The sequence below is a fragment of the Ylistrum balloti genome, unplaced genomic scaffold, assembly GCF_031769215.1.
Source record: "Ylistrum balloti isolate Yb309-2 unplaced genomic scaffold, AGI_CSIRO_Ybal_v1 Utg371644, whole genome shotgun sequence".
Classification (NCBI taxonomy): domain Eukaryota; kingdom Metazoa; phylum Mollusca; class Bivalvia; order Pectinida; family Pectinidae; genus Ylistrum; species Ylistrum balloti.
In genome coordinates, this window is record NW_026782836.1 from 348,461 (window position 1) to 373,975 (window position 25,515).

Here is a 25,515-nt window from a genome sequence, read left to right on the forward strand (position 1 = left end):
GACAAGTTATTGAATAAAGGTATATAGATACCGGCGCTCGATAACAAAAAGAGGATAAGCATTCGTTATAGGGAGGAAGGTGTGTTGCTGTTTTCATAATTAAGCCTTGTTTATTAGATATTGATGTTTGGATCAGTGGCTTTTACTAGACTTCGGCAAGGCACGGAAATTTTCGCAATCACTGTGTCACCTTATACCAATGAACGCTGATATGATGCGTCAAACACAGCAGTGTTGCTGTTGTAGGACTCATCGTTGGCTATGAACTATGGAATTCGATGTGATTTGTCCGGATTGGCATTACCACTACAAAAGTATACGCTTCTTGAGATGAAATATACCACAACAGATTTATCAAGAAAGTTGTGAACATGATATCAAAACTCAAGCAGTGAAATTACTTATTTTTTCTTTCTAGGAAATTTATGTTGGAGTTCATCTTGACCTTTTCTGGAAAACAAAAACAAAAGTTTTCGGATTACACCAGTGTCACGAATGATGATATAAAGGTATTGGCGTTGAGCAATACGTGAGAGACGAACAACATGGTTTGCTGTGAGTAAAGCAGTTTTATATATGAAACAATATATTACAGAACAAATGTTATAAGTTATAAATACATCGATGAATCCTTATACAGCTTCAACTCACAAACTTTAATTAGTAAATTCCACTTGAAAAACAGGAAAAAATATGAAAGATATATTTAGATCATATTCCTGAAGCCAAGACATGATTTGATACCCATGGAAGGCATTTATAGCTTAAACATCAGCACGACGAGTGCTTAAGCAGGAGAGAATAGCCAGCAGTATGAGGCAAATACTTCATCGGTGTTTGTTTCGTGGTAATTTTGGAAACTTTTTCATGGATGATAAACCGACTTTTCTGTGCCATTTCCATTGACTCAGAGTGATTCAGAAGCTGCAGGACTGATCTAGGCTCTGTTTCGAAATATCTGTTCCCAATAAAGCCTTCTTTAGAAATAGGAAAGCAATCTTAGAATACAATGAGATGCGGCTGCGTGCGACTGTCCGATTTGACAAGAATTTCTTGGACAGTTGAATGGTGTCTTATAGCTGTTTTATGTTCCTCAGTTACATATTGTCCTGTCATACAGGCGACGCAGATTGATATAGCCGTAATTTTTATTGATACGGAAGCAGATTTTACTGTCAGTAATGTACAGACTTTGGCGCAAACAACCCAAAATTCATTTTCTAACAATATGTTACTTGGTTCTACAATAGTCACACATCTTTATAGCTGCACTGACGAATTAGACGTCATGAATAAAGCAGAAGGAATATTTGCAAATACGGGATATGACGTTATAATTGACTTCACATCTGATAGAATCAGTTCTTTAATGTATATGTATGCCGAGATATACCAAAAACCTTTGGTATTCGCCAATAGTTTCTACAGTCGGACGTGTGATCCCTTTGTAGTGTCGATGTATGGTAGTTACGCAACACTGGCGGACGGATTAGCGGAATACCTTAGACAATTTCGATGGGGAAATTTAGCATTTGTGATCACTGGTAATCCACAGTGGCGACATGTGGCATATGGGGTCCAAACCCAGTTACAAAAGCATAAATACACTGTCACACGTTCTGTTGAAATAAACGATTTCAATAACAACACCATACTCCTTGAGCAACTACAGCTTATCAGCAGTTCAGCTAAAGGTAAGTGTATGATTAAAAACCCATATAAAAACCGTGATCATATATTGGGTATAATGACACGAGTTAGGAATCTCGTCCACCTTGAACAATAATGGTATCCTCCTTAACAGAATGTTAAACGCGTTATGGAGACTTGACCTGATTCGTGTAGTTTTCAGTAGCCGTGTTGCACTGATTAGCTGGTAAGAATAAAATCCTGTTAATATCCTGATAACACACATAGAAACAATACATGTTTATGGGTTATCATTTCCAGACTTTTTTATGTTATATACATTCATGTTTAAATCATCAATGTAGTTCATGGAGAAATCAACACAAAAATCTTATTAATGTTCTTAACGAAAATTATAAATATATCAACGCATCATATCTACAATGCTTATTTTGTTATTATTGAAAATTCATTACAGATTGATATTTTTCAAATATGCTGCATTGTGCTATAGTTTAAATCCTTATTGTAGTATAGTCCGTGTATGGTTCAAATCCAAGTCATATTCAATATGGTGATAAAAATCAATATACGCTTGATAGATAAACAACGATAAATCATTTCTTTAACATCTGATGAAATAATCATCGATAGCTCAAATGTGCTTCCAGTATCGAATTCGCTTCAAACATGTAACAATTACTTGTACGAGAACCTTGTTCGTACTATTCCCTCAATAATAGTCTTTGATTCTGGTAAAGGATTTAATTAATTTAATTAGTAATACAAACACCTTCAATGATACCATGTGTAGATATATTCATAAGGCCAGTGATTCAATAACTTTATTCAACAAATTAAGCATTAGGCGAAATGAAATAATTTCTACATGCACTTTACAAACCATGACATATGGAAAGCTACAGTGGGTTAAGAACATTCGTTAAAGAGTGGTTAGAATATAAACTGTAAAACATCCGGTAGACTTTTGTTTTGTTCATGGAATGATTACAAGAAAGAAAAGTGTTTAATAAAATAAATTTCATCTGATGTTGATCCGTTTTCCATGGCAGACAAGTTATTGTTTTTATGAAGTTGATTTGCTTTATTAGAGTATAGTTCAACTTCGTTCAATAACAAAATGCTCCCGGTTTCTCTTGAAAACGGAGAAAAATGCATTTACAAAACAAATTCTGTCATCATGATTCTAAGTGAATTGCTCTTGCTGAGAAAATTCAATCAGTCATATTTGTATGAGAATCAATACCTAGTATTTGTAAAGCGAGTTTCTTGTAATCATTTTAATTCACGTCTTTCAGTCTTAATTTGTAATTGCAATAATAATTTACTTTTATGTGTAAAGTAAAACAATCAAATACTTTGCACAACGTTTACATTGACAATAATAGATGGTCATTATTGATGAATCAACAAGCGAGTCAGTAAACGGTATTATTCTGAATGCATGTGTTTCATGACATTTAAGGAAATTGATTAAACTGTTACCTAGAAACGAATTAGCATTCCAGCATAATAAACAGATATCTTACAAAGCCAAAATCAGACATGATATAACCACTTTTTCCCCAATAAACAACATTTTTAAATTTTCAACAAAGCTGGAGAGTTAAAAAGAAACCGTTTTTAACTGGTAACTAGGTACCTTATTGCAGAAGTGAAAACGCTTTAATTAAAATTGATGGCAACATTAGTGAAAATCTTTGATGTAAAACACAGAATTGCAAAGCCATTAAAGAAAACACGATTATATGTTTATTTATTGTCAAACGGATTCTGTTAAATCGTAATTTTGTTTCCAAGTTTACTGCGGTTTTTTTTTTCGATACACATAAACTTCCTGACAATAAATTTATGAACTAGGTCGTTGATAATTTTGGCAAATAATTATTGAGCAAAGAGTTATCTTGAAAATTGGGTCGGGGAAATCAGCAGAATATTAGCACCACAAAAAGTATCAACTTTGCATCATTAGCCATGTTTTTTTATTGTGTAAGTGTTGTTATTCGGAACGTAGCAATACTCTGACAGATATATGATATGATGCAGATGCTAACAAATCACTCTAGTGTCAGCCTATAGAAGAACGCCTGATTCTAGATTCTAGTCTTTCCGATATCGAAGTTGAAATATCATTTTGTCGTCATGTCGATATTTTCATTGTGATATCTAATCGAAAAAAATACTTAGATTTTCATGATTGCGACACATCAAAAACCATCAAGAAAATACCAACATGTCACAATAATCATAATCCAAACTTAGCTTCCATAAAACTAGAACAAAATAATAACAAAAGGAAACTTTACACGGATACTCCTGAAAACAAGGAGAATAAGATCAGATGCTCCGGAAGAATAAGCGTCTTCTGTTTTATCGACGGCAGCAGCCATGTAACCTTTGGTAAATCAAAGTAAGAAAGTAAGTGTCATGTTCTCAAATGAGAAGAAAGCATACAACAACGGAACGAACTGACTGATATTCTTTTTTTTAATCTAATGTTAACACAAAACATTGTGAATATGAACAAACCTTAGTGACTAAAACATCATGGCTGAAAATGCCAAGGGAAATTTTTGTCGCTCAAAATTGCAAAGAAAATTACATTCCGCCTATGTAATATCGGATTTTTATGAAGCATGTGTAGAAGTGAGGATGCCTGTTGAACAATATGATGTTATGTTAGCAGTATATACATTTTCTGTAGGATTGATATTTTGTAGTTTCTTTGTATTAACTCAAATATTCATAATTGTATTTCTTATGTTTAATTTTGTATTGTATGCTGAATCCCAGCTTCTTCTGGACCGTCTTCTGTATAAGTGGAGGGTAAAATTATCAGAACTCCGAGGATTATGCCTACTTCCATACTAGATGTTGATAGGACGTTAAACGATATAAAACCATTCTAATCTTCCCACCATAACCTGAAATGTACTTTGTACAACATGTGTTTTAACAGACGAGTGGATATGTTGTGAACACACAGTTAGCTAATTACCAGATGGACATTTCACGACACGTCCCGGGTGATGTATGGTCATATGTAGCGAGGAGTTCCGAAAGCCAACTCCTCTTTGTATATTCCGACTATGCCTAATTATCTATAATTATTCTGCTGTCTGATGAACTTAAATTCTATGGCAATATTAGGTAAGCAACTGTGTTCGTGGCATTTTAGTGATTTATTGGTTTATAATGGTGCTGCAGACATAATACTAGTTTACATATACTGATATATTTACAAATATAGATTGAAAACTGCGGAAGTTGTTATTTCAGTTTTTATTGCTTTGTTTTTGTTTGTCCTACTTTGGTCATGTAATGAAAAGTTATTCATGCGTGGAAAATAAAAGAGGTTTACCTTGGGATAGGATTTTCGCCTGAAGTGCTTCTAATTACGCTAGGTTTTAGGCTCTGAAGCTATACGTATCTTGTTAGACGTCAATCATATCATGGAAATTTGTTCAAGTGATGTGTTCAAGAATGAATATACAGACAGTATTATGCAATAAATCGACAGACAGACACGTCAGGAATAAATGTTATGACAACATCATTATTGGATGTAGCTGAGACAATACGAATCAGGTGCATTACTTCACCAGAGAAACAAACCAATATTTGGCTCGCCTTGAAAAGTCTGGTGAAATATAGGTTTTTGGAATCACATTTCCGAATTTTATATGATAACATCGTAAATCTTTTATAGTTGATTTTTGGATGACATGTCCATCTATAGGCGTTTGTGTATCGCTTCCTTGGCATCGCACGCACGGACATTATTATACTACAAGCTCCACATCTTCAGTAAGTTTTGGTTGTGCTTGTGTTAACGTTTCTCAGACAACGCTATAAATTGCACTGGTGTATTACATCTCCGGAAATCCTCTATCCGTTCATTTTCAGACAAACTCCATTACTTCTGTTCTTCCAACGCCTTTATGATCCAGGGAAACAACACGTAATGCCATCAACGCGCGTAATCCATATACTGAAATTAAATTGCTTGAAAATTATTTACTTTTTAATGTCATACTATCACTGTTCAAATATCGCTGGTAAAGAAATGTTGTGATACAAATGAAATGTTTTTTCTACAGCCCACAATGTAATTAATGTTGCAGCATGATGTTCCTGTTATAAATGTTCATGCAACGGATTTAATAGATGAAATTTGGTTGGTGTCTTCTATGAAAGATATCTCTTACTCCAGTTGTTTTGATACCATTGTAAGTATCTATGGACGTTATTTAAATCCCTGTGGTAGATAAATTATCATCTAAAAATAAGTCTCACTGAGTATTCAAATATATATATATATATATATATATACGACAGTATCGCCAGATTAAATTAAGCGAACATTTGGACATATGCGGAGAGACGACCTTTCTTATATTTCCATTTTATAACGTTTTATAAAAGAGAAGGAAAATATTTAATAAAAACATTTAATCCCAAACTAAATAGGTTAACCTACACTTATCTTAATTTTCATTTATTATCTCCCATATAAATATGACGTCATTAATGAGCGGCATTGTTCATGACGTCACAATTGTATCTATGTACACAATGTAAAACATCTGAAGAAGAAATAAAAGCGCTTATGTTTTACAGCTCATCGTGTTTTCCGGTTTTTGAAGTTTATATATATATATTTCAGTTGGTGTTCTTTCTTTTCCTGTTCTTCTTAGAATTTTTGTTTTTTCATCCCTGTTGTTGTCGAAGTCAAAATAACACAAACCCTTGTAATGGTATGGTATTATGCCTCGTAGACAAACAATCAGACAAACAATGGCATGATCGATCTTATATCGATATACTAGGAAATCGTCGACCATCAAACACCACTTAAATAACCCCACGAGATTAAACATATCAATTCATTTCATTCAATTCATTTGAAATAAGTGAACCACTCACATTACTGTTGTTCGAAATCCATTTCTAGCGCATTTAGAAGTGGATGCAATCAAAATTTTTAATCTAGACCAGTTAAACATGCTAACAATACGTGTAGATTGCATGTCATTCATATATATTTTCGTTAATTGGTAGCTTGATTATTATCAAAGTTTGTTGTATGTAACCAACGAGTGAATAAAAAATATAGACAAATTGAAGTTGACTCATCTTATAAGAAATGAGAACTGAAAAAGATCAATATAAACATGGAAATGAAATTTCAATGCAATACGCTTCATTTAAATTGTCCTTACAAATATGCCATTTATACTGTCCCAGAATGAAATCTTAAAGAAGATCAATGTTGTTATATCACTTTCATGTTTGATCATTTACTGTGCAGTAATATGAGAAAATTCGTATTTTTAACTGATTGTGTCCACAGATTCTGTGATATATGGTTTGATTTTCCCTCTCTTTACATGACATTAAAGAAGTAAAATTACAAAAAGGCAACAACAAATATCATTCAATTAACGTTCTATAGTTATGGATCTCAATATCAGAAGAACGAAGCAGATATGCAATGTTCAATAAGGACACACACACACACACACACACACATATATATATATATATATATATATGTGTGTGTGTGTGTGTGTGTGTGTGTGTGTGTGTGTGTGTGTGTGTGTGTGCGTGCGTGTTTTGTGTGTGTGTGTGAGAGAGGGTGTGTATGTTTGTGTGTGTGTGTGTGTGTGTGTGTGTGTGTGTGTGTGGTTACAATTCAGGAAGTCTCGTGTCGTTTGTGACACTTTGCTGTTTTTTGTTTCTATTTTGGTGAAACTTCTGTACACCCATGTTGAATATAATGCCTACGACCTCATTCCGCGTGGCAATAACATATCGCTTAACCTTACCTAACTTTGGTAACGTATGCACTTTTCGCTCTTCATAGTACAATCCTTAAAGTACGCCTCCCAGTTCAAGAGAGGTGAGAAGCAACGATTACTTCGATATTCCAGCAACCTCGTTTAGAGATACAAATACGAAGCAAGCTGTCGCCTACGTCTCCTTCTAAAATTTATGTTGTAGAGTAAAATAAGCCAACCTGGTTCCATATATTAGAGAAGTAAGATATCAAGGGTCATCGATCTGGACAGTTGGTCAAAGAGGTCAGCCAACCGGTGATAATTAAATTGGTCTGTGTTTGTCTAGCGGTGGAAACGCCAGAACATCTGAAAATGTTCAAACAAAGCGATAATCAGAAGCAGACAAAGATAACTGTGCTAGAGCTATATATGGTAGAGGATCTGTGAAATAATCACCAGAAAGAGCAAGATGAACTTTCTCCAGAGTAAAGGACAGTGAATATATATATATATATATATACAAATTTAAACAGCAAATTACTGTTTTGCTACTGGTATTTCTTTCTCAAATAAATGCATTCGCGGCGAGGACAACATGGTTATTTATGTTCCGAATCTGCCTGAATTTCCGATATATTTCAGAGAAATGTATATATCAAGTAGCGACTGCCAATATAACGCTATGCGTGAACGCAATCGAAAAGTCCGCACAACTGAGTTCGCTTTCACACTTAAGTCTCAACTGGTTGATAAGTGCAATTTGACACCCAACCTTAATGTATGTTTTAGCTTGTTATATCCGTAATGTATATGTATGTAAGGCGATCATTGCGATTTGTTGTATCGAAACTCTCTGTGTAAAGACGAGCGTGGGAGACAGATAACGCGATACTGTCTGGCTGCAGACTAAAAGCTTTCTGTGACAATATATATGTGTATGTATTATTAGGTCTGATATTTTTAATTGTTATTTCTAAGCATAACACGCAGAATATTTGTTAGTTTTTAGCTTCGATCGATAATATACGATAAGACAAAAAATGGTTTTGTTTGTTCTGGAAACTATAAATTAAGAAATGTAATTTCCATGTAAATTACCATTTACTTTAAATTTTCTACAAAACACATGTCATTGGAAGGGGATGAGCTAGCCACTCCCACTGCAGGGCCATCCTGTAATGATAACGTATTATTAGATACATTTGCTACCTAATATAACGTTATATAAGCTATTGTTAGGACTCATACACTGAGATTTTATCACGAGTGAAAAAAACAGAGAATTAAGCTGAATTTTTACAGTGATTACACAAGAGTTACACAAGAACATTTCAATAAAATTTAGAGCATGATACAGAGCACAATAAGGATCAAACTGCACAAAACAGCTATTAATTCTAGGACTCGTCAGTGATTCTAAAATGCCAAATTTGTTGAATCCCAACAACCGACCGAGGTAAAATCTAAACCGGCCAAAATAAATATCATAGTTGATGAGGAAACGTACAAAGCCAAAAATTAGATTAGTTATTTGAAAAGAATGTTAAGTACATGCATATATTCTAAACTTGAATAAATTAACATCTGACATGAAGACTACGGGGACTGAAGGTTCATTGGCAATCTCTACCAAATACAATCACAAAGATTGTACAATTGACACATATGAGGATATCATCTCGTTGCAGTGTGAAACTATCGTCACGTGATCAAAATAATGTCGACATCCGATCGTTCTAACTGATAACCGTTCTAGGGAACCATTTGAAAAAGCTGAATCTCCCTAATAAGTTTGTCTGATTCTTACAATGGGATCGTTCATATCTTAACACGAAGTGACTGTGACAAAGGATTTGGGTTCACATACAACTAATGATGTGCTTGATGTAGCGCCCTCAGATACAACAATGAGAGCTTTATACACTAAATCACCACCCATGGCAATTGAGTACGTGTGGAATATTCTTCTGTGCCGCGTGAGGAAGGGTAAATATGAATTGTCTGTCTTCCGGAACTTGTCCACGGATTGACTGGGAACTGTCGGTTTAAAGGTTTTATTGCAATTTTCAAAATATAACGTAATTAAGCCCTGTGTTTCATATTTCTATGTCATCTATCACCATAAGCAACAGTATCACAAACACTCGTTAACTTACTGGTCACGTGATCAGACTCAACATAAAGCATTATCAATAAGCTTTGATAAATGCCAATCAGCGCATCTATTTATGTACAAATGAAATTTGATGTGTGTATGGATATGGTGATGAAAGAAAAAATGCGACGCATCGCTTCACTGGTTTTAGATTCTAGCATGCAACATAACCCCCTCTTGACAGTAGGGGTCAAATGCTCCGCCAATATTGAGGCCTGTATATCATAATTTCTCTCATTTTTCGCGAAACATCCCATCAGCGTATCGCGTGCAACATAACCCGCACGTGACAGTAGAGGTCAAATGTTCGGCCAGTATCTAGGGCTTTGCATATCGAGAAATATTCCTTCAGCATACCGCAGTGTACGGTATTTGGAAACATGTTATTAAAACATGTATAGTGTGTCGGTCAAGAAAGCCTTTGACCAATAATATTGTACCTCTGCTGCAACCATACTACAGATCAAGATCCAATATGTTGCTATGCTATTACCAGACAGTTATACGCCACCTACTTTTCTTCGACCATAGAGTGGAATACCACAAAATCTCTTCTTGGACTCCCCAATGTTCCAAACAGAAAGCATCTGAGAAACAAAACCCCCAAGGATGCCTAACAATTAGTGAACTTTAAGGACAAGCAGATTAAGCAAGCATAGACTTTCCTAACCACTGCATAAAATAATATATGTAATTAAAACTATCCTCGATACACCAGGGGTTGCAATCACTTACGCTTACTGCACCCCTGTCACCATCCTCGATAATCCGGGGATTAAGCTCGTTTTCGGTCTCTAGACCCCTGGAACCATTGTCGATACTTCAGAGATTACAATCACTTTCGCTCTCGGCACTCCTGGAACCACCCTCGATTTTCCAGGGGCTACAAACGCTTTCGTTCACTGCATCCCTGGAACATGTCATGGCAAAATTTGAGGTCTCATGTGATTACACATTGTGGATAAGGCGAAAAGATTAGTTGGAGTTTTTGAACATCAAACGAAACTCGAGGTCGCATAACGGCATATTGTGATGGCTTTGAAGTTGTGTGTCTTTCCTTTGTAATCCTCAAATGGAGCATATCAGCCTGTGATTTCTCCTAGAACCAATTAAATTACTCCGCTTGTGCCATCAATTTTGCCTTGCCGTGTTCCAGGGTTGCAGAGTGCGAAAGTGATCGTAACACCTGGAGTTTGCAGGATGATGATAAGGGTGCAGAAAGCGAAAGTGATCGTAACCACTGAAGTGGCGATGATGAGTAAAACTTATAAAAAGCACTAGCAACCTGTAATCTATTCTCGACAGCCTTCTGCGATAGTGAACAATGTTACGTTATTGGAAATATGGTTTCTATTACGTGAACAGACTAGAGTTTAATTCTTATACGTAATAACATCTCTATAAGTGTATGTGTTCGTCCTCAGGTTGTGATATACATACCAGCCGCTGTTTATGTGGAAGATGACGCGGCTTGTGTGAACATTACATCCCTCGCTGCCGAATACGAGCAGAAATGTACCTTATAGTAAAAAGTAATGTAGAAACTTAATACAACACAGAATAATTAACGTTGTCTATGGACCTCATTGTAAAATAACCCTTAAAGATCATTCGTTATATTACAAGAAGAAGTCGAGCTAGCAGTTGATAAGATCAATCGTCATGAAATGTGTTACTAGACTCCCTAAAACTTATACAAAGCTGTCGAATTAGCCATCACTGTGCCATCTTAGAGCAGTTTAATCGAACATTTATTGCAGTTTTTGCAAGGTCTATGTTTCTGGTGATGTTGATAACTATGAAGTATGGTTAGTATTAACACAAGAATTTCAGTATAAAACACATTATTATCATTACAGGAATGTTGTCAAAGGAAAGGGCTGGTATTTTCAGATAATAAATGAAAACAGAGACTTTTAATGTAATGTTGAAACAATTAAACAGACAAATATTGGTTTTGCAAACGATATATTTTTTTAAGTCTACTGAGCTGACTAGGGCGATTCTTTAGAATCCTGGAGATAAAATGTTTGCTTCTGTGTTGTGAAGAAATGTGCTACACGTTTATGTGTTTCCGCTTTCACACGTATGTTAACCGTATCGACAATTTAACCCATTTACGGGACAGATAGACGGAGTAGACGGTACTTTAAATCAGGTCGATTATTTGCCAAAGTCGATTAAGCGTGATTTAGATGGAAGCCGGAGTATAATGAGCATGTTATCAGCCTCTGTATTCCGATCAGGTCCGGGCTGTCCGACATCAACAAGTCTAATTATCTAAACACGTGGTAACACGGAAAAGATATCAATATATATCAAACGGAATTCTTACGTCTTCTACCCGACAATATAGATACCTATACTCGAACTGTTAGATGATATTTGTGTTTTGAGTTTTTTTTCTTTTTTTCTTATCATTCGGTTTTCCTCTTTATATATATAATGTCAATTTGAATTCAAACGTTCAAGATGGATGTAAAAAGTACAATGTTCTCAGATCTTTTGTTTGTGTTACTGAGTAAAGTCACAGACTGAGGACGCATTAAGCTTTATAATAAAAGAAACCTGTTCGATATCCAATAAACATGTGCATAAAGGAAACTCCAGTCAGACTCAAGTCACTGAGTATGATTGTGTTGTCATAATGGCTACTTCTACATATCTAGACACATTCTCATTCGGAACACCTGGTCTATTCTCCTAGTTCTTTTTCGAAAGTCTCCATACAAATTTGTCTTTTGTTGATGTTTTACCATAGTTCTATGGAATTTGAGTTTGGGTTATGATTGTGTCGATAACTGCTTATGAAGTTATAAGATTAATTAAATCTAATTGACATCCTCTTGTAGATAATGGCTGGTAAACACGGAACAAAAAACAGAAAGTAGCAAGAAAAAAAATCCGGAATGTCACATTAGTAAGACAATATAATTCATTCAGTTTTCTCCGTGTCCCTTAAGCTGAAACCCAATCTGCAAGCGAGTCTTCATGTTCGCTACAATACAATTGGACATCATATACCTAATGTTCCTATAAAGAATAACCCTAACATGAAATAGATGTATAAATGAACTAGACGAGAACGATATTTTAATGCTGTACACGATTCTGCATCATATACCGATGAAGTGTATCTTGATTTTGACAGCTTCATGATAATTTTAAGTGTCCGTGTTGTGGATTTTACAGTCTCCGTTCACTCCTGTACCCCAATGAATAATTGACAAACAGGTGTTTGTAAAGGCAATGGCAGTTGAACATATTGTATGTATCTCACGCGATTTTGTCTGATAATGCGTTGATTCATCGACAACTTTGGATACTTTTAACAACGTTCTACCGACATGTATCACAATAACTGTCGACATTTGAATACCACTAAGGGACATTCGCTCAGATATCATTCTTACAGATCGGGCATACTGTAGGTACAACAGCCTTGTGTTCAATATCTGTACATTGTCAGGAATATCAACACGTTCCCCAGGGGACAACTTTGACCTGTATAACACGGGACTGGTTTTATGTAATCGTATTACGTAAGTATATTTAGTTTGTCTTTGTGTTTGATATCTTTCCACTATATATGTCAGTGGGACGCACTGCATTGGAGCAGGTTAAAGGAGTAAACATACTTCAGCGAGAGAGGAGCTTCAGTAATATTTTTCATGTGTCAAACATTCTAAAAATGATTCAGACACAGGATTTGTAAATAATATCATTTTGAAATAAAACAAAATTCAGGGAAAAAATGTCATGTGTTCAGAATAGAGCATATAAGACATAGCTGTGATCCTACAACTTACGTATCAGTATCTTAAATCGAAACATCGTAATGAAGTTCCTTGACTGTTCTGTTGGCCACAATGTGTTTGCTTGAGGTTTTGTCTAGGCAATTTAAGACCACATCATATCAAGACCTTGGCAGATGGTACCACTTAAGGATGCTTTTATAGTGCTATCACACTGACTTGCCATAACCTAGATACGGTAACAAGACCCTCTTCTTGTGATATTACACTGACAACGGGGTTACCATCACTTTTGAATCAAATTTAACGTTGGTTACTAAATGGTGACAATACTGTAACATCATAAACTGACATGAACTAAATTAGAAAATGCTTCGCTCATACAACACATGTACAATAAATGGCACAAAAAGCGCCAACAGCCAGTATTTTCCTTCCAATTAGAATAAACCCTGGTGATCTGCAGACCCTAACGGGACATGTGATGCTGTCATTCCTGTTTATTTGACAGCTCTTCTCGCTTGTAATATTAGACAATTCTCCTCGGTAATCACTAGCACATCTAGGCGATGTAGTCTGGCATCAATTTCCTTAATCAGTTCCGTTGACATAAACATTCCGAGAAACATGTATTGGTCATTCCACGTGAGTGTTTGTTCCCCGCGGAAACCTAGTCCGCCATTGCTGGACATTGACCATGCTAAATATTCTAACCATCCAAAGTAAAATACATGAGATGGTAAACACGTTTTTATCAAACTGTCAGAAATGTTAGGTATCTAAATACGAAATTCTCTGGATGTCACCTAGATATCCAGTTTTCAATATCAGACAATTTGCATGAAAAGTTAAGGAATCAAAATTTGTTTATCAGTTTTGGAAAACAACAGCCATGTCTATGATGTATTTTTTGCATCATTCCTTTTTATCATTTTCTCCGTTGTCATTAAATGGATAATGGAGTTGGTGTGTGCATGTGCTATTTTTTTCTTTCTTTAATTTAGCTCGAGCAAAAAAAACAATGACAAATCGTTAAAATCTGTTTGATTTTGATCATACACAAGATTCGAATTGACATTTATAGTATTATGTCGTTTTTCTATTTTTGATTTTTGTTTTTGTGAAAAACATTACGAACCACAACTCGGTTTAATACGTTCTAGTAGGAGTGTTAACAAATGTTAATGTTAGAAATCCCATGTCCAATCTTGGCTATAAACACTTATAATCTAGGTTTAAAATGAAACTGTCTACGGCTTGATTTTCCATTTTCCATCAAAATATCATAAAAATGGCTTTGTTTTTCTTTAACATTGGCTTTAACAGAAAAGAAACAAACATAGTGGATTTTGCAACTGTCATCTTGTCCTTAAAGTAGGACCGGGAACATAGATATTCAAGTGTTGTACAAGTTTCATGTATGTGTTGATACCATTTCCAAAACCACAAATGGAAAATAAAGCACCATTTATGTAGCATTTTTGTTGAAGAGAACATAGAGAGTTAGTCACATTACAACGCCTTTCTAAATGATATATGGAAATAGGATAGAATTTCTATTCGTACAGAATTAAATTTTATATGTTTTATTTCGTTCTCAACAGCGTTACTAAACAACTAAAGGAAAATCATTAACGTGTTCGTTACAAAAAACACGTGCAATGGTATCTGAACATCTCACAACTTTCCATTATCTAATTTAAGGTTTAATCGAGGCAACCTGCGAATTCTCTAATACCGTAATTGTTTTATTGACACAGTTGAATCCATTTGATAACGGTGTGGTGACTGTTAAAATGTCATTTTATGAAAAAGTGGAATGCCTAATGCTACAAATCCTTCGAGGATTAACGACGTTAGCACAAACGTCAAAGGCGGTATTCCTAATTGAACCTGTCGTGTCGTTTTCATGATAAACTTGCTTCATCGGCACAATGTGTTATGTTTTGTGAAACTGTTGTAATAATAGCATTACTTAAATGCGCGATTTTAAAAGCAGAACATTTTATTGTATTTCAAATATACATTGTAGTTGCTTTATGTAGTCTGTTTTAGTGTCTTTAGGAATCTCTACATGTTATCAGTTGATATTTTTTAATAAAGAGAACCAAGAGGTAAAAACACACTATCAGCATTGATCATATTTACGTGTTATCAATAATTCATTTCATGTCGAATTATATACTAAGCAATGCTGTTGATATTCCTTACCTTTTAACAGTTGATTTGGGTGAATAAATATCAATTTTATTAAACAATGAAAGTTCTTTCTATAACGTTAAGCTTTCAATGCTAATGCGGTCTTTCACACAACAACACAACATAATTATAAAAATAACATTAAAACGTTACAAAATATCATTCGGTGCGTTCTTATGCCTTGCTTCCAATTCAGTCTCCATAAGATGCGTCATTGAGCGTCACAAAAGCCCCAGGCAGTGTTATGGAAGCCGAGTTTCTTTCAAATCGATACATTCTAACCTTGACATTACCTTAAAGAGGCCGCTAAATCCGACGAAAACGGTACAATTTTAGAGAATGTTTTTATTAGCTTTGTTTTATCTGTTATGAGCAGTTGTCTAGCTGCAATCTGACAAATAAGTTACCAAGTAATCCCCATGGTTATAGATGTTTTCAGACAGGCATAGAATAGCAAACCAAATATAATGAATCCAAACGAAAATGCTGATCGAAGGAAAAACTAAATAGCAGAAGTTTAATGACAAATATCAATGGCGTAATGCTGAAACGCAATTTACAGACAATTTCGTGTTATCATTGCTTAATTTTATAAATAATTCGGATGTTTTGTCGATAGAGTTCGCTGTTTAATTTTCTGACTGATTTTATACTGTCTAACATTGATTTCCAAACATTTACCACTGCAACTAAAATTTTATAGAAAGTAGATCAGAGTCCAAAACATCACCGAAAACTGTCAGTTTCTATGCTGATCGTCCTAGTGTTCCAGTAAAACCATAAAAATTATATAACTGATTTGATGTTTTACTTAAAAACGCACAGTGCTAAAATAAAGTTCTCCAGATAATACATGAAATTTGATCCTAATTGTGCTCGAGTCTCTCAAATGTTCTAACTTAACATTAAAGACATACACGATAAAAGCACATTTAATACAATTGTTTGAACAGTAGAGCCAAACAATGAATCCATACATTTATTTTGTCGTTCCAGGTCCCGTCAGGGATGATAATGGCCAAAATTTCAGAGCCACTGAGAAACATGTTGAAAGTGATCCAACACCTATCAAGCTTATGACCCCAAATGATTGACTTTTGAAATGGCGATAGGCTTTATGGCCATTGCGTCTACAATATTCTGTTTCTTAAGGTAGCAGTACACAGTTTCTCGGTGTGGTCATGGGTGATATTTTTGTTCATTAGATTACCCTATTATAAAGGTTTTAATTAAAATTAAAAAAAATAGATACTTGCTAAAAGTGGTCTGGTCATGTTGAATTGGACAATGTGGAGTTTCATTTTTTCAGAATAATGTTTTAGCTTTGCGTTGGAAATTACTATTTGGGCTGACTCGAATCTGTGTCTACGCACCAAAAACTAGCTTTAAAGGAAGTGAAATGTTCATAGTATTGACACGTGATCTTGTCGTTAAGGATTTCCGAGTTAAAATTTCCAGAAATGTAACTAGTTTGTTACCATGACAGTGTTGTAATATTAAGACAGGTGGTCAGAAAAACAGTTCTTTCTATAACGTTGTATTTCTCAATTATCAGGATTTTTGAGTTGGTAACCATGGCAATCACATGTCAGAAATCAGGCGACAATTTTTCATTTAGACCACCTCTCTACTTTTAATGTAATCGTTATGCAGTTTTTAAAGGATATATTCATGAAAGGATGTATTTTTTTCATAACCAAACTGCTATACCTGTATATCTCAAACAGGACCAATAATTTTAGGCAAAATGCAAATTAACTGTTTCCTGCTACCTACCACAGTACTAGTGTTTGTGTATCACGGTGTAAGACGGTTGGGAGAAAGATATTTTACTTACTGGCTTGAACATGTATAAATACATTAATGATATAACTACAAATGCTCAAACGAAGAATATTTTATATTCATCGTTTCCTTTTGAAATATATTCTTTTTTTCCTTGATACGATATTAAATGTGTTTGATATCTGATATTACACCTGACTGTTTCGATGCCGCTTTTCAAGAATCGATTTTAATAACTTGTGCATTAAAACATTTTGGGAAAATTTTTTAGAATCACTTTAAATAGTTAGTCTATATTTGAGATCGAGTAGCTATTTCGAAGGAGTCAAATCGACTTGGTCAATTAAAAAAAAAAAAAAAGTAATCTTCGAAGTAATACTGTTTACAATAGTGTTCGGTCCGAATGAACTTGTGCTCTTATTGAACTTCCTCCTAGAACACGTGCATGAGTTTACTGGTCAAGATACCGCTCAGACAGACTGACAAGAACGTAAACGATCTGATTGGTTGTATTGGTAGCATTTGTCTGCTTCATCAGAAGGACATGCTCGTAAACTATTTTGTATCTCAATGCGACTACACGGCTGCCATATTAGCGGCAATACACGATGTCTTGGGACAGGATTGCGGAGTAGATGATGTTATTCACCACATACAGTACTGACAGTTCAGTTAGACAAAATGCTTTAGCGTCTTCCGTTTATCGCATCCATGTGGTCACTGTAAATGAATGGATGGTATTATTCTAAGTCTTTTAGACATAGTAATAGACAGACGTCTTCTTATCGTGAACAAAAAGCAGCTTGAGTTAAACCAATACCCCCAACAACTACCTGTATAGTGAACGTGTTGTTATGTTGTTTACTGCCTGGTAGATAGACTGTCAGTCGGGTTGCTGAACAGAACGAGACCATTACAATAACAACAGGGTATTTACTGATTAAAGCATTATCGTGAAATTTATTCCGAAAGACGGTGTTTCTTCCTCGCCGAAATCAATCTCGTGTATACAAGCGCAGCATTTAGTATAAATAAAATTTAAAGGCAGAAATCGAAAGATAGAAAACGGAGAGACGCACAGGAAGACTTAAATGTTGTTTACAACAAAATTAAGACAAAGGACTGGACACGTGTTTAATCTATAATCGGTAGCCATTTTTATATAAACATATAGGGAAATGGAAGTTTTTATCAGTATGTACACACAACTTGATATATTTGTTTCGTCCTCCTTCTGTGTAGATGAGTGTATTGTATTGTCGATATAAGCATCTTCGTCAGGTTATAAAAGAAAACGTTGCAATCAGGGACAAGCAGTTCAGACGTTATGAAGGTCGCTGTATCAAAATATAACGAAAACACAAACAATACCATGAATACCTAAAATAGCATGCAAACAAGTTCATCTGTAAATTAGTTTAACACAAAGACGCATAAGGTCAGTTATAAATAATACTTATTGAAGATATTGAATGGTACAGTGTTATAATGAAGGAATGGAACACATTCATTACCAGAATTATCTCATTATACTTTCAAAGAGACCTGACCATGAACTATATAAACAGGGTTTACAGGAAAAGATCACTGAAAAGGATCACAACACCAAACGAGGATAACTGTCCAGCAGTAAAGATATACGCAGCAGAGCGTATGTCAATGAAACGACATCCAATGTCCTGCTAATCACGAGGCTCAGACAGCATCGATTACTGAGTTCTTTAATTTGAACAGATCGTGGCTTTAATGTTAGCGTACGTCTATATTCTACAGCATTATTGCGTAACACAATGTTTATGGCTTGAAGACATTTTCAGGAATTTGATATGTACAGTCAATGTTTACGTATCGAAAACAAGTATGTCCCTGAGAAATTTCACAAATATATTCAAAGACCGAAATGCAAGAATCTACATCTTCTGTACTCGTAATACGCGCAAGCTGTCAAATTTATTTATTAAATTCAAGATAAAACAGAGAACAGTCGGAAGGGGAAACAATAGAAAAATATAAAGTTGATGGTTGTGATTGAGACAACTGATCTGTCTTTGAATACAACAAACCCTAGTTTCAGGACCCGATCAGTTGTACTCGTCATGTCAATCAGGTACCAGTCGGTAGTTCTCGTCATGTCAATCAGGAACCAGTCAGTAGTTCTCGTCATGTCAATCAGGGACCAGTCAGTAGTTCTCGTCATGTCAATCAGGAACCAGTCGGTAGTTCTCGTCATGTCAGTCAGGAACCAGTCGGTAGTTCTCGTCATGTCAATCAGGAACCAGTCGGTAGTTCTCGTCATGTCAATCAGGAACCAGTCGGTAGTTCTCGTCATGTCAGTCAGGAACCAGTCGGTAGTTCTCGTCATGTCAGTCAGGAACCAGTCGGTAGTTCTCGTCATGTCAATCAGGAACCAGTCGGTAGTTCTCGTCATGTCAATCAGGAACCAGTCGGTAGTTCTCGTCATGTCAATCAGGAACCAGTCGGTAGTTCTCGTCATGTCAATCAGGAACTAGTCGGTAGTTCTCGTCATGTCAATCAGGAACCAGTCGGTAGTTCTCGTCATGTCAATCAGGAACCAGTCGGTAGTTCTCGTCATGTCAATCAGGAACCAGTCGGTAGTTCTCGTCATGTCAATCAGGAACCAGTCGGTAGTTCTCGTCATGTCAATCAGGAACCAGTCGGTAGTTCTCGTCATGTCAATCAGGAACCAGTCGGTAGTTCTCGTCATGTCAATCAGGAACCAGTCGGTAGTTCTCGTCATGTCAATCAGGAACCAGTCGGTAGTTCTCGTCATGTCAATCAGGAACCAGTCGGTAGTTCTCGTCATGTCAATCAGGAACCAGTCGGTAGTTCTCGTCATGTCAATCAGGAACCAGTCAGTAATTCATTTAATTTTTGACTGCGAATCATGATTGATTATAGGATTTCTTATTTGAAATCGTTCGCTTATCATATATTTTTTCTTGTTATCCTATCAACTGGTGGACGACTTTATAGTGCCATCACACTGAAATGCTATATCCTGGCCACGGTAGCATGACACTCTACCAAGTCATAGAATGATTAGAAAGATGATATCGGACTAATGAGTTCCGTTTACATCATTGTATTTTGAGTTTCCAGCAGGGAACATCAAGTAGCAATTTTAATTTTATTATGTCAAGGTTTTGAATCCATCACTTTCTTCGATTTTGTGGACATTCAATTGAAAGGCGAAAGAATTGGAATACGAGATTTTAGAAAAGATAATAAATAAAGAGATTCTACATCTCATCTCCTAATCATGTTATAGGACAGGAACCTTGCTCAGTGCCTACAGAGCAGCCGACTTGACTACGGCAGTCAGTCAGATATTACATAGCATTGATAACAAATAGCATAAAACTCAATAGACAGCCTAATAGAGCTACCAGTCTTCAGTTGTCAACATCCGAAAGTTTGAAAATATACAAGTGAAATAATTTATCCGGAATAAACAAAATGTCTTTTTAAAGCTAAATACAAGTATCCGAATCCAGAAAGCACCTACTTATACCAGGATGACCGAAGGCAGCACTTAAACATCTGCTGATACACAAGAAAATTATTTCCTAACGCTGTCGCTTCATTCCTTGTCACCTACTGATCGACATATACATGTAGAACAATGTATGTGAAAATAATCTTTTTAATAAAGCAAAATTTGGTCTTCATATTTCGAATTGCATATATATTTTATTTCAGATAGGAAACGATGCCGTGTCATTTTGGCGATGATTTATGTTCGCACAATTCGTCCAGTAAAGAAAATTGAAAAAAATATTTCGATAAATTTCCTTTTTTACGTAAACTAATGTATTTCATATCTATATTCTGTTGTAAGGCTCATGAAAATGAAATGAAATATTGATATTGATGAAAAATGAATCAACAGAATGACACTTCCTGGTTGTTTTTGGTAGATTTGGTGAGATATAAGTACGAGCTATGTTAAATGAAACAGATATAATCAGTTTTATGACACATCGATCTGAGTTTACACAGTATATATATCAAGTATTGAATAGTAAAGGTGTTTAAACATGCACTGAATATATTGCTGAAGTGGGAAATGATATCACGTGACAAGGGGTGTTCTAACAAAATGTATCGATAATGCAGACTGTCGGTTTAAACTCAGGGTGGTCGGAAGGCGCAGTGGTAACTTTTCACCAGAACGTCAGAGTTAGATTTACAGAGTGTACATGTAAAAATTGTTAGGTGACCTGCCCGACCACGTGTGTTTTCTCCGGGGTTCAACGAGCCTGTAGTGTATGAGAGCCTAAAGTATCGCGAGTGAGTTGAAGGGCGGGAACTATCTGTGTTATCGGTGTGATGTTGATGTATGTGAAAGAGATAATAAAAGAGACCGCATGGTATGGAGTCCTCCAATGATGTTGTGTTTTGTTGATGAGTTTAACTGTGGGGTGGATTCCCCACACGGGCCATAGCGGTGCTACAGAGCCCTCTCCTGCTCTTTTGTACAAGTCAACAAGAGTGATTCAACACATGGCTTGGTTTTGTAAAATAATAATATAAATAAATATCTTTTACATAAAATTACATATATTGACAGGATCTGTTTTACGCTACTGGAATTTCAATCTTTTGTGTGTAACATAATACCTAGGATTCTTTAGTGTCTTTACGTTAGGCCCAGGGTAAATCAGAACGTTCATTTTAAAATGAATGATTAAAAGGGGACAAGTATATTAAATTATTTTAAGAAACACTGTTATAACAAATATCAGCATTTTTGCGTCCTAAGCATCGTATTTTGTATTTTGATTATCTAAAAAAATGTAAGATAATTTGTGATGGGTGATATTCAACAACGTATTCAATGCCAGTGACACCAGCTGGAATTTTCATTTTGCGCCAAGCCCCATTGGGATCTATAAGCTTTTAAAGCGCACATCAAAAACGACCGTCTTTCTGCGTCAACGGTCGGCTGACTTAAACAACCCTCATCACTCGGAAGAATTATGTCAGAGATGGCGCGAGATTTGATAGGTGTAGTCGAGAAAGACTTGACACCATTACTGCTGAAATTATGATTGGAAAGACTTTAGATTCCCCTGAGAGGACCTGGCAACGACAGAATTTATACGGGATTATCTAGCTCTGCCGGTATATAATGCATGTCCGACTTGGGCTCTAGATTCAGAGCTTTGTCACAGATAATCTCTGGGTTAGTGAGTCAATGATATGGATGTTCATAAGATCGACAAATAGTCCTCGCTGTCACCGTTAATTGTGTTGTGTGTATTAAGTAACGTACCTGTTCATCAGTATATGGTCTTTTGAAAAGGTTGCTTGTTAGGATCCGTTACGCCTTGTGGTATGTCATTCGGTCGATGAGAAATCTAATACCGACAATCTAATTACTGTAAATCTATTGTGTATACTGTACACTTAAAACATGGATGTATTCAGACAGGAAAATACAAACGTGAAATTCAAAGCATGAAGGATTTCTCTAGATAAATTCCTGTTAATATCCCTGCTTGTCGGAAATAGAATAAATTATATGACCTAGTTCGCTCATTCGCAGTATGATACATAATCTTTTTAAATGTATTGAACTGGAAGAAGTCACACAGAATATTAAGTAGTCTCTTGATGTTTTGAACATAAACCAATTTGTATACCAAATCAACCTCGGGATTTTAGTTTCCTTTCGACGGTTTCTAAGGCCTTGCTGGATAATACTCTGGTCTAAAGAAATATCAAAAGATCAACTGTATAATATTTTCACCGAGAAAACTCATCACAAATGCATTCCTAGGAATGGTATCGTAATCCTTGAAGGATGATGAAACAAGTTAAATCAAAAATTTTAATTGATTGTCATTTCTAAACAACCCGGGTATTTAAAACGGATTGTTAAACAGTCTTTAAAAGTGAATTGATGTTTCACTCTTATGCTTTATGGTGTCCTATTTGTGATTGTACATTTCTAAGTTGTATCCGTTGTACAGGTCTTTCACAACTTATCATGTTTACTAGTGGCGGTTGATTCGGTATGGCAAGGCCGTGTTCCAGACAACATTATTATCATTATCAGTGTCGATTTCCTTGTACAACCTGAAGTAAAATTTTCACGTCATATCACACTTAAATGACAACCAGCCTGGTCACATCATATCTTACAAAAAGTTTACATTGTTCAGCATAGTGACACTGATGGAATGCGCAGACGACGTAAACATTTCATTTCAATCACTTAGTCGAGGCTTAGAGAAAATCTCGGTCTCTCTAACTATCGACAACATCAAGACATAAGGACTGTCAAAATGGACATACGGAAGAGATAAAAGTTTTCAGAAAAAGAGGAAAAACAAATATCGAACGTCAAGTCTCATCTTATACATACATGACTAATCTGGCTGTAAGCTTGTATAAAACAAACAAACAAACAAGCGAAGTAAAACAAAAATTCGCAATTTACGTATATCTGATAATTCAAGTGATGGATGCTGACAAACACAAATAGTTATGAATTAACTATTCGGATACGATGTTATAGCCATAGAGACGGTGATGTGAAGATTGTGAGAGTTTCGATAATAGTGTTGCTTAAGGGTATCACACGACGTTATTTAAGGGTATCACAGGAAGTTATTTAAGGGTATCACACGAAGTTATTTAAGGGTATCACACGAAGTTATTTAAGGGTATCACACGACCTTATTTTAGGGTATCACACGACGTTATTTAAGGGTATCACACGAAGTTATTTAAGGGTATCACATGACGTTATCAAAGGGTATCACACGACATTATTTAAGGGTATCACATGACATTGTTTAAGGGTATCACACGGCGTTATTTAAGGGTATCACATGACGTTATCAAAGGGTATCACACGACATTATTTAAGGGTATCACACGACATTATTTAAGGGTATCATACGACCTTATTTAAGGGTATCACACTGCGTTATTTAAGGGTATTACATGACCTGATTTAAGAGTATCACATGACCGATTTTAAGTGTGCTTACTCATCTATGATTACGGTAATTACACATGTCTACAGTATATTACTTATATTCAAAGTTTAAGCTTACATGTTGATAATTTTGTCATTAAAGAAATGCATCATATTTCGTTCATGTAAGTATGATATTTTGTCTTTTGAAATTTGTGAAGAGGAGATTAACTTGCATAGGTTTCCATACGTACAGTGTAAAAACAGACGGATTAACATCTGTGAACTGTGAAACGGTAGATCCTGCAGTGTCCCTGAGTATGACTGGTTTAATAATCCGATAAGATTTAAAGGATAATTGACATCTTCCCTAGTATTAATGAGGTACATCAAATGACTTACCCACAACCAGACCACGATGTGCTGAATTCACTAAACAAGGATCGATAAATATGTAATGTAAGCGGTGTTATTAAAGCCTGCCCCCATTCAAAATAGTGAAATGTGATCTGTTGTCTGGTCCAGAAGGATGTGTTAGGTATAATTTGATGTACTAATTGGCCTGTCCTAAATAGCCAAATCGTGTTCAACCCTAGTGTTTTCCTCTGTTTCCTGAAGGCTCTTGTTTCCTTTGTTAGGTAGTTCCTGAAACCGGAATGAAACTTGATATCTCTGTCTATAACCCATTTAATTGATTTTAGAATATTGTTGTATATACTGATAATTGAATAATTGATACTCTAAATGTTCTAGCATTCTGTTGCTCTGCTCTTTATAACTCGATCGATTACGGTCGTAATGTAAAATTAATTTTTCAATTTAAATCCTTCTGTTGCTGGATTATGAACGTGAGTGTTGTGGTGGTCAGCAACTGCTGCCGTTTACCTCCTTTCCAGACAATGATAAATTTCTATATACAATGCCCGGTATATTTATCTATTGTCCCGGTCATACATATAAATTGTCCGCAAATATGCAGCAGCGACGTTAATGACCTGATTTTGATCTAGATTATCAATTAATAATTAAAAACCCATTTAATTGGCTAATAACGCTTGAACTAGAACAATGTAGTGTCTGTCTGGTGACGGGGTTACAGAAAAAACGGCTTTCACATTCAGGATGGACAAACCTGCCTTCATGCCTCGGTACACGCTGCCGTAGTATGTTTATGCTATAGTATATCTTCTCATGGATTGTGGTATATATAACCCTATGTGGAGATGCCCGTAAAGATTGATT

At 35.5% G+C, this 25,515-nt stretch overlaps 1 protein-coding gene across 1 annotated transcript in view; it reads left to right on the forward strand.

Moving 5' to 3' along the window:
* The first annotated feature begins 1,009 nt into the window (after positions 1–1,009).
* Positions 1,010–25,515, forward strand: part of LOC132563241 (retinal guanylyl cyclase 2-like) — a 115,596-nt gene continuing 91,090 nt past the window's right edge. Inside the window, exon 1 of the mRNA XM_060227996.1 lies at positions 1,010–1,694. Within this exon, the coding sequence (XP_060083979.1) occupies positions 1,010–1,694 (685 nt within the window). The remainder of the gene's footprint in view (positions 1,695–25,515) is intronic.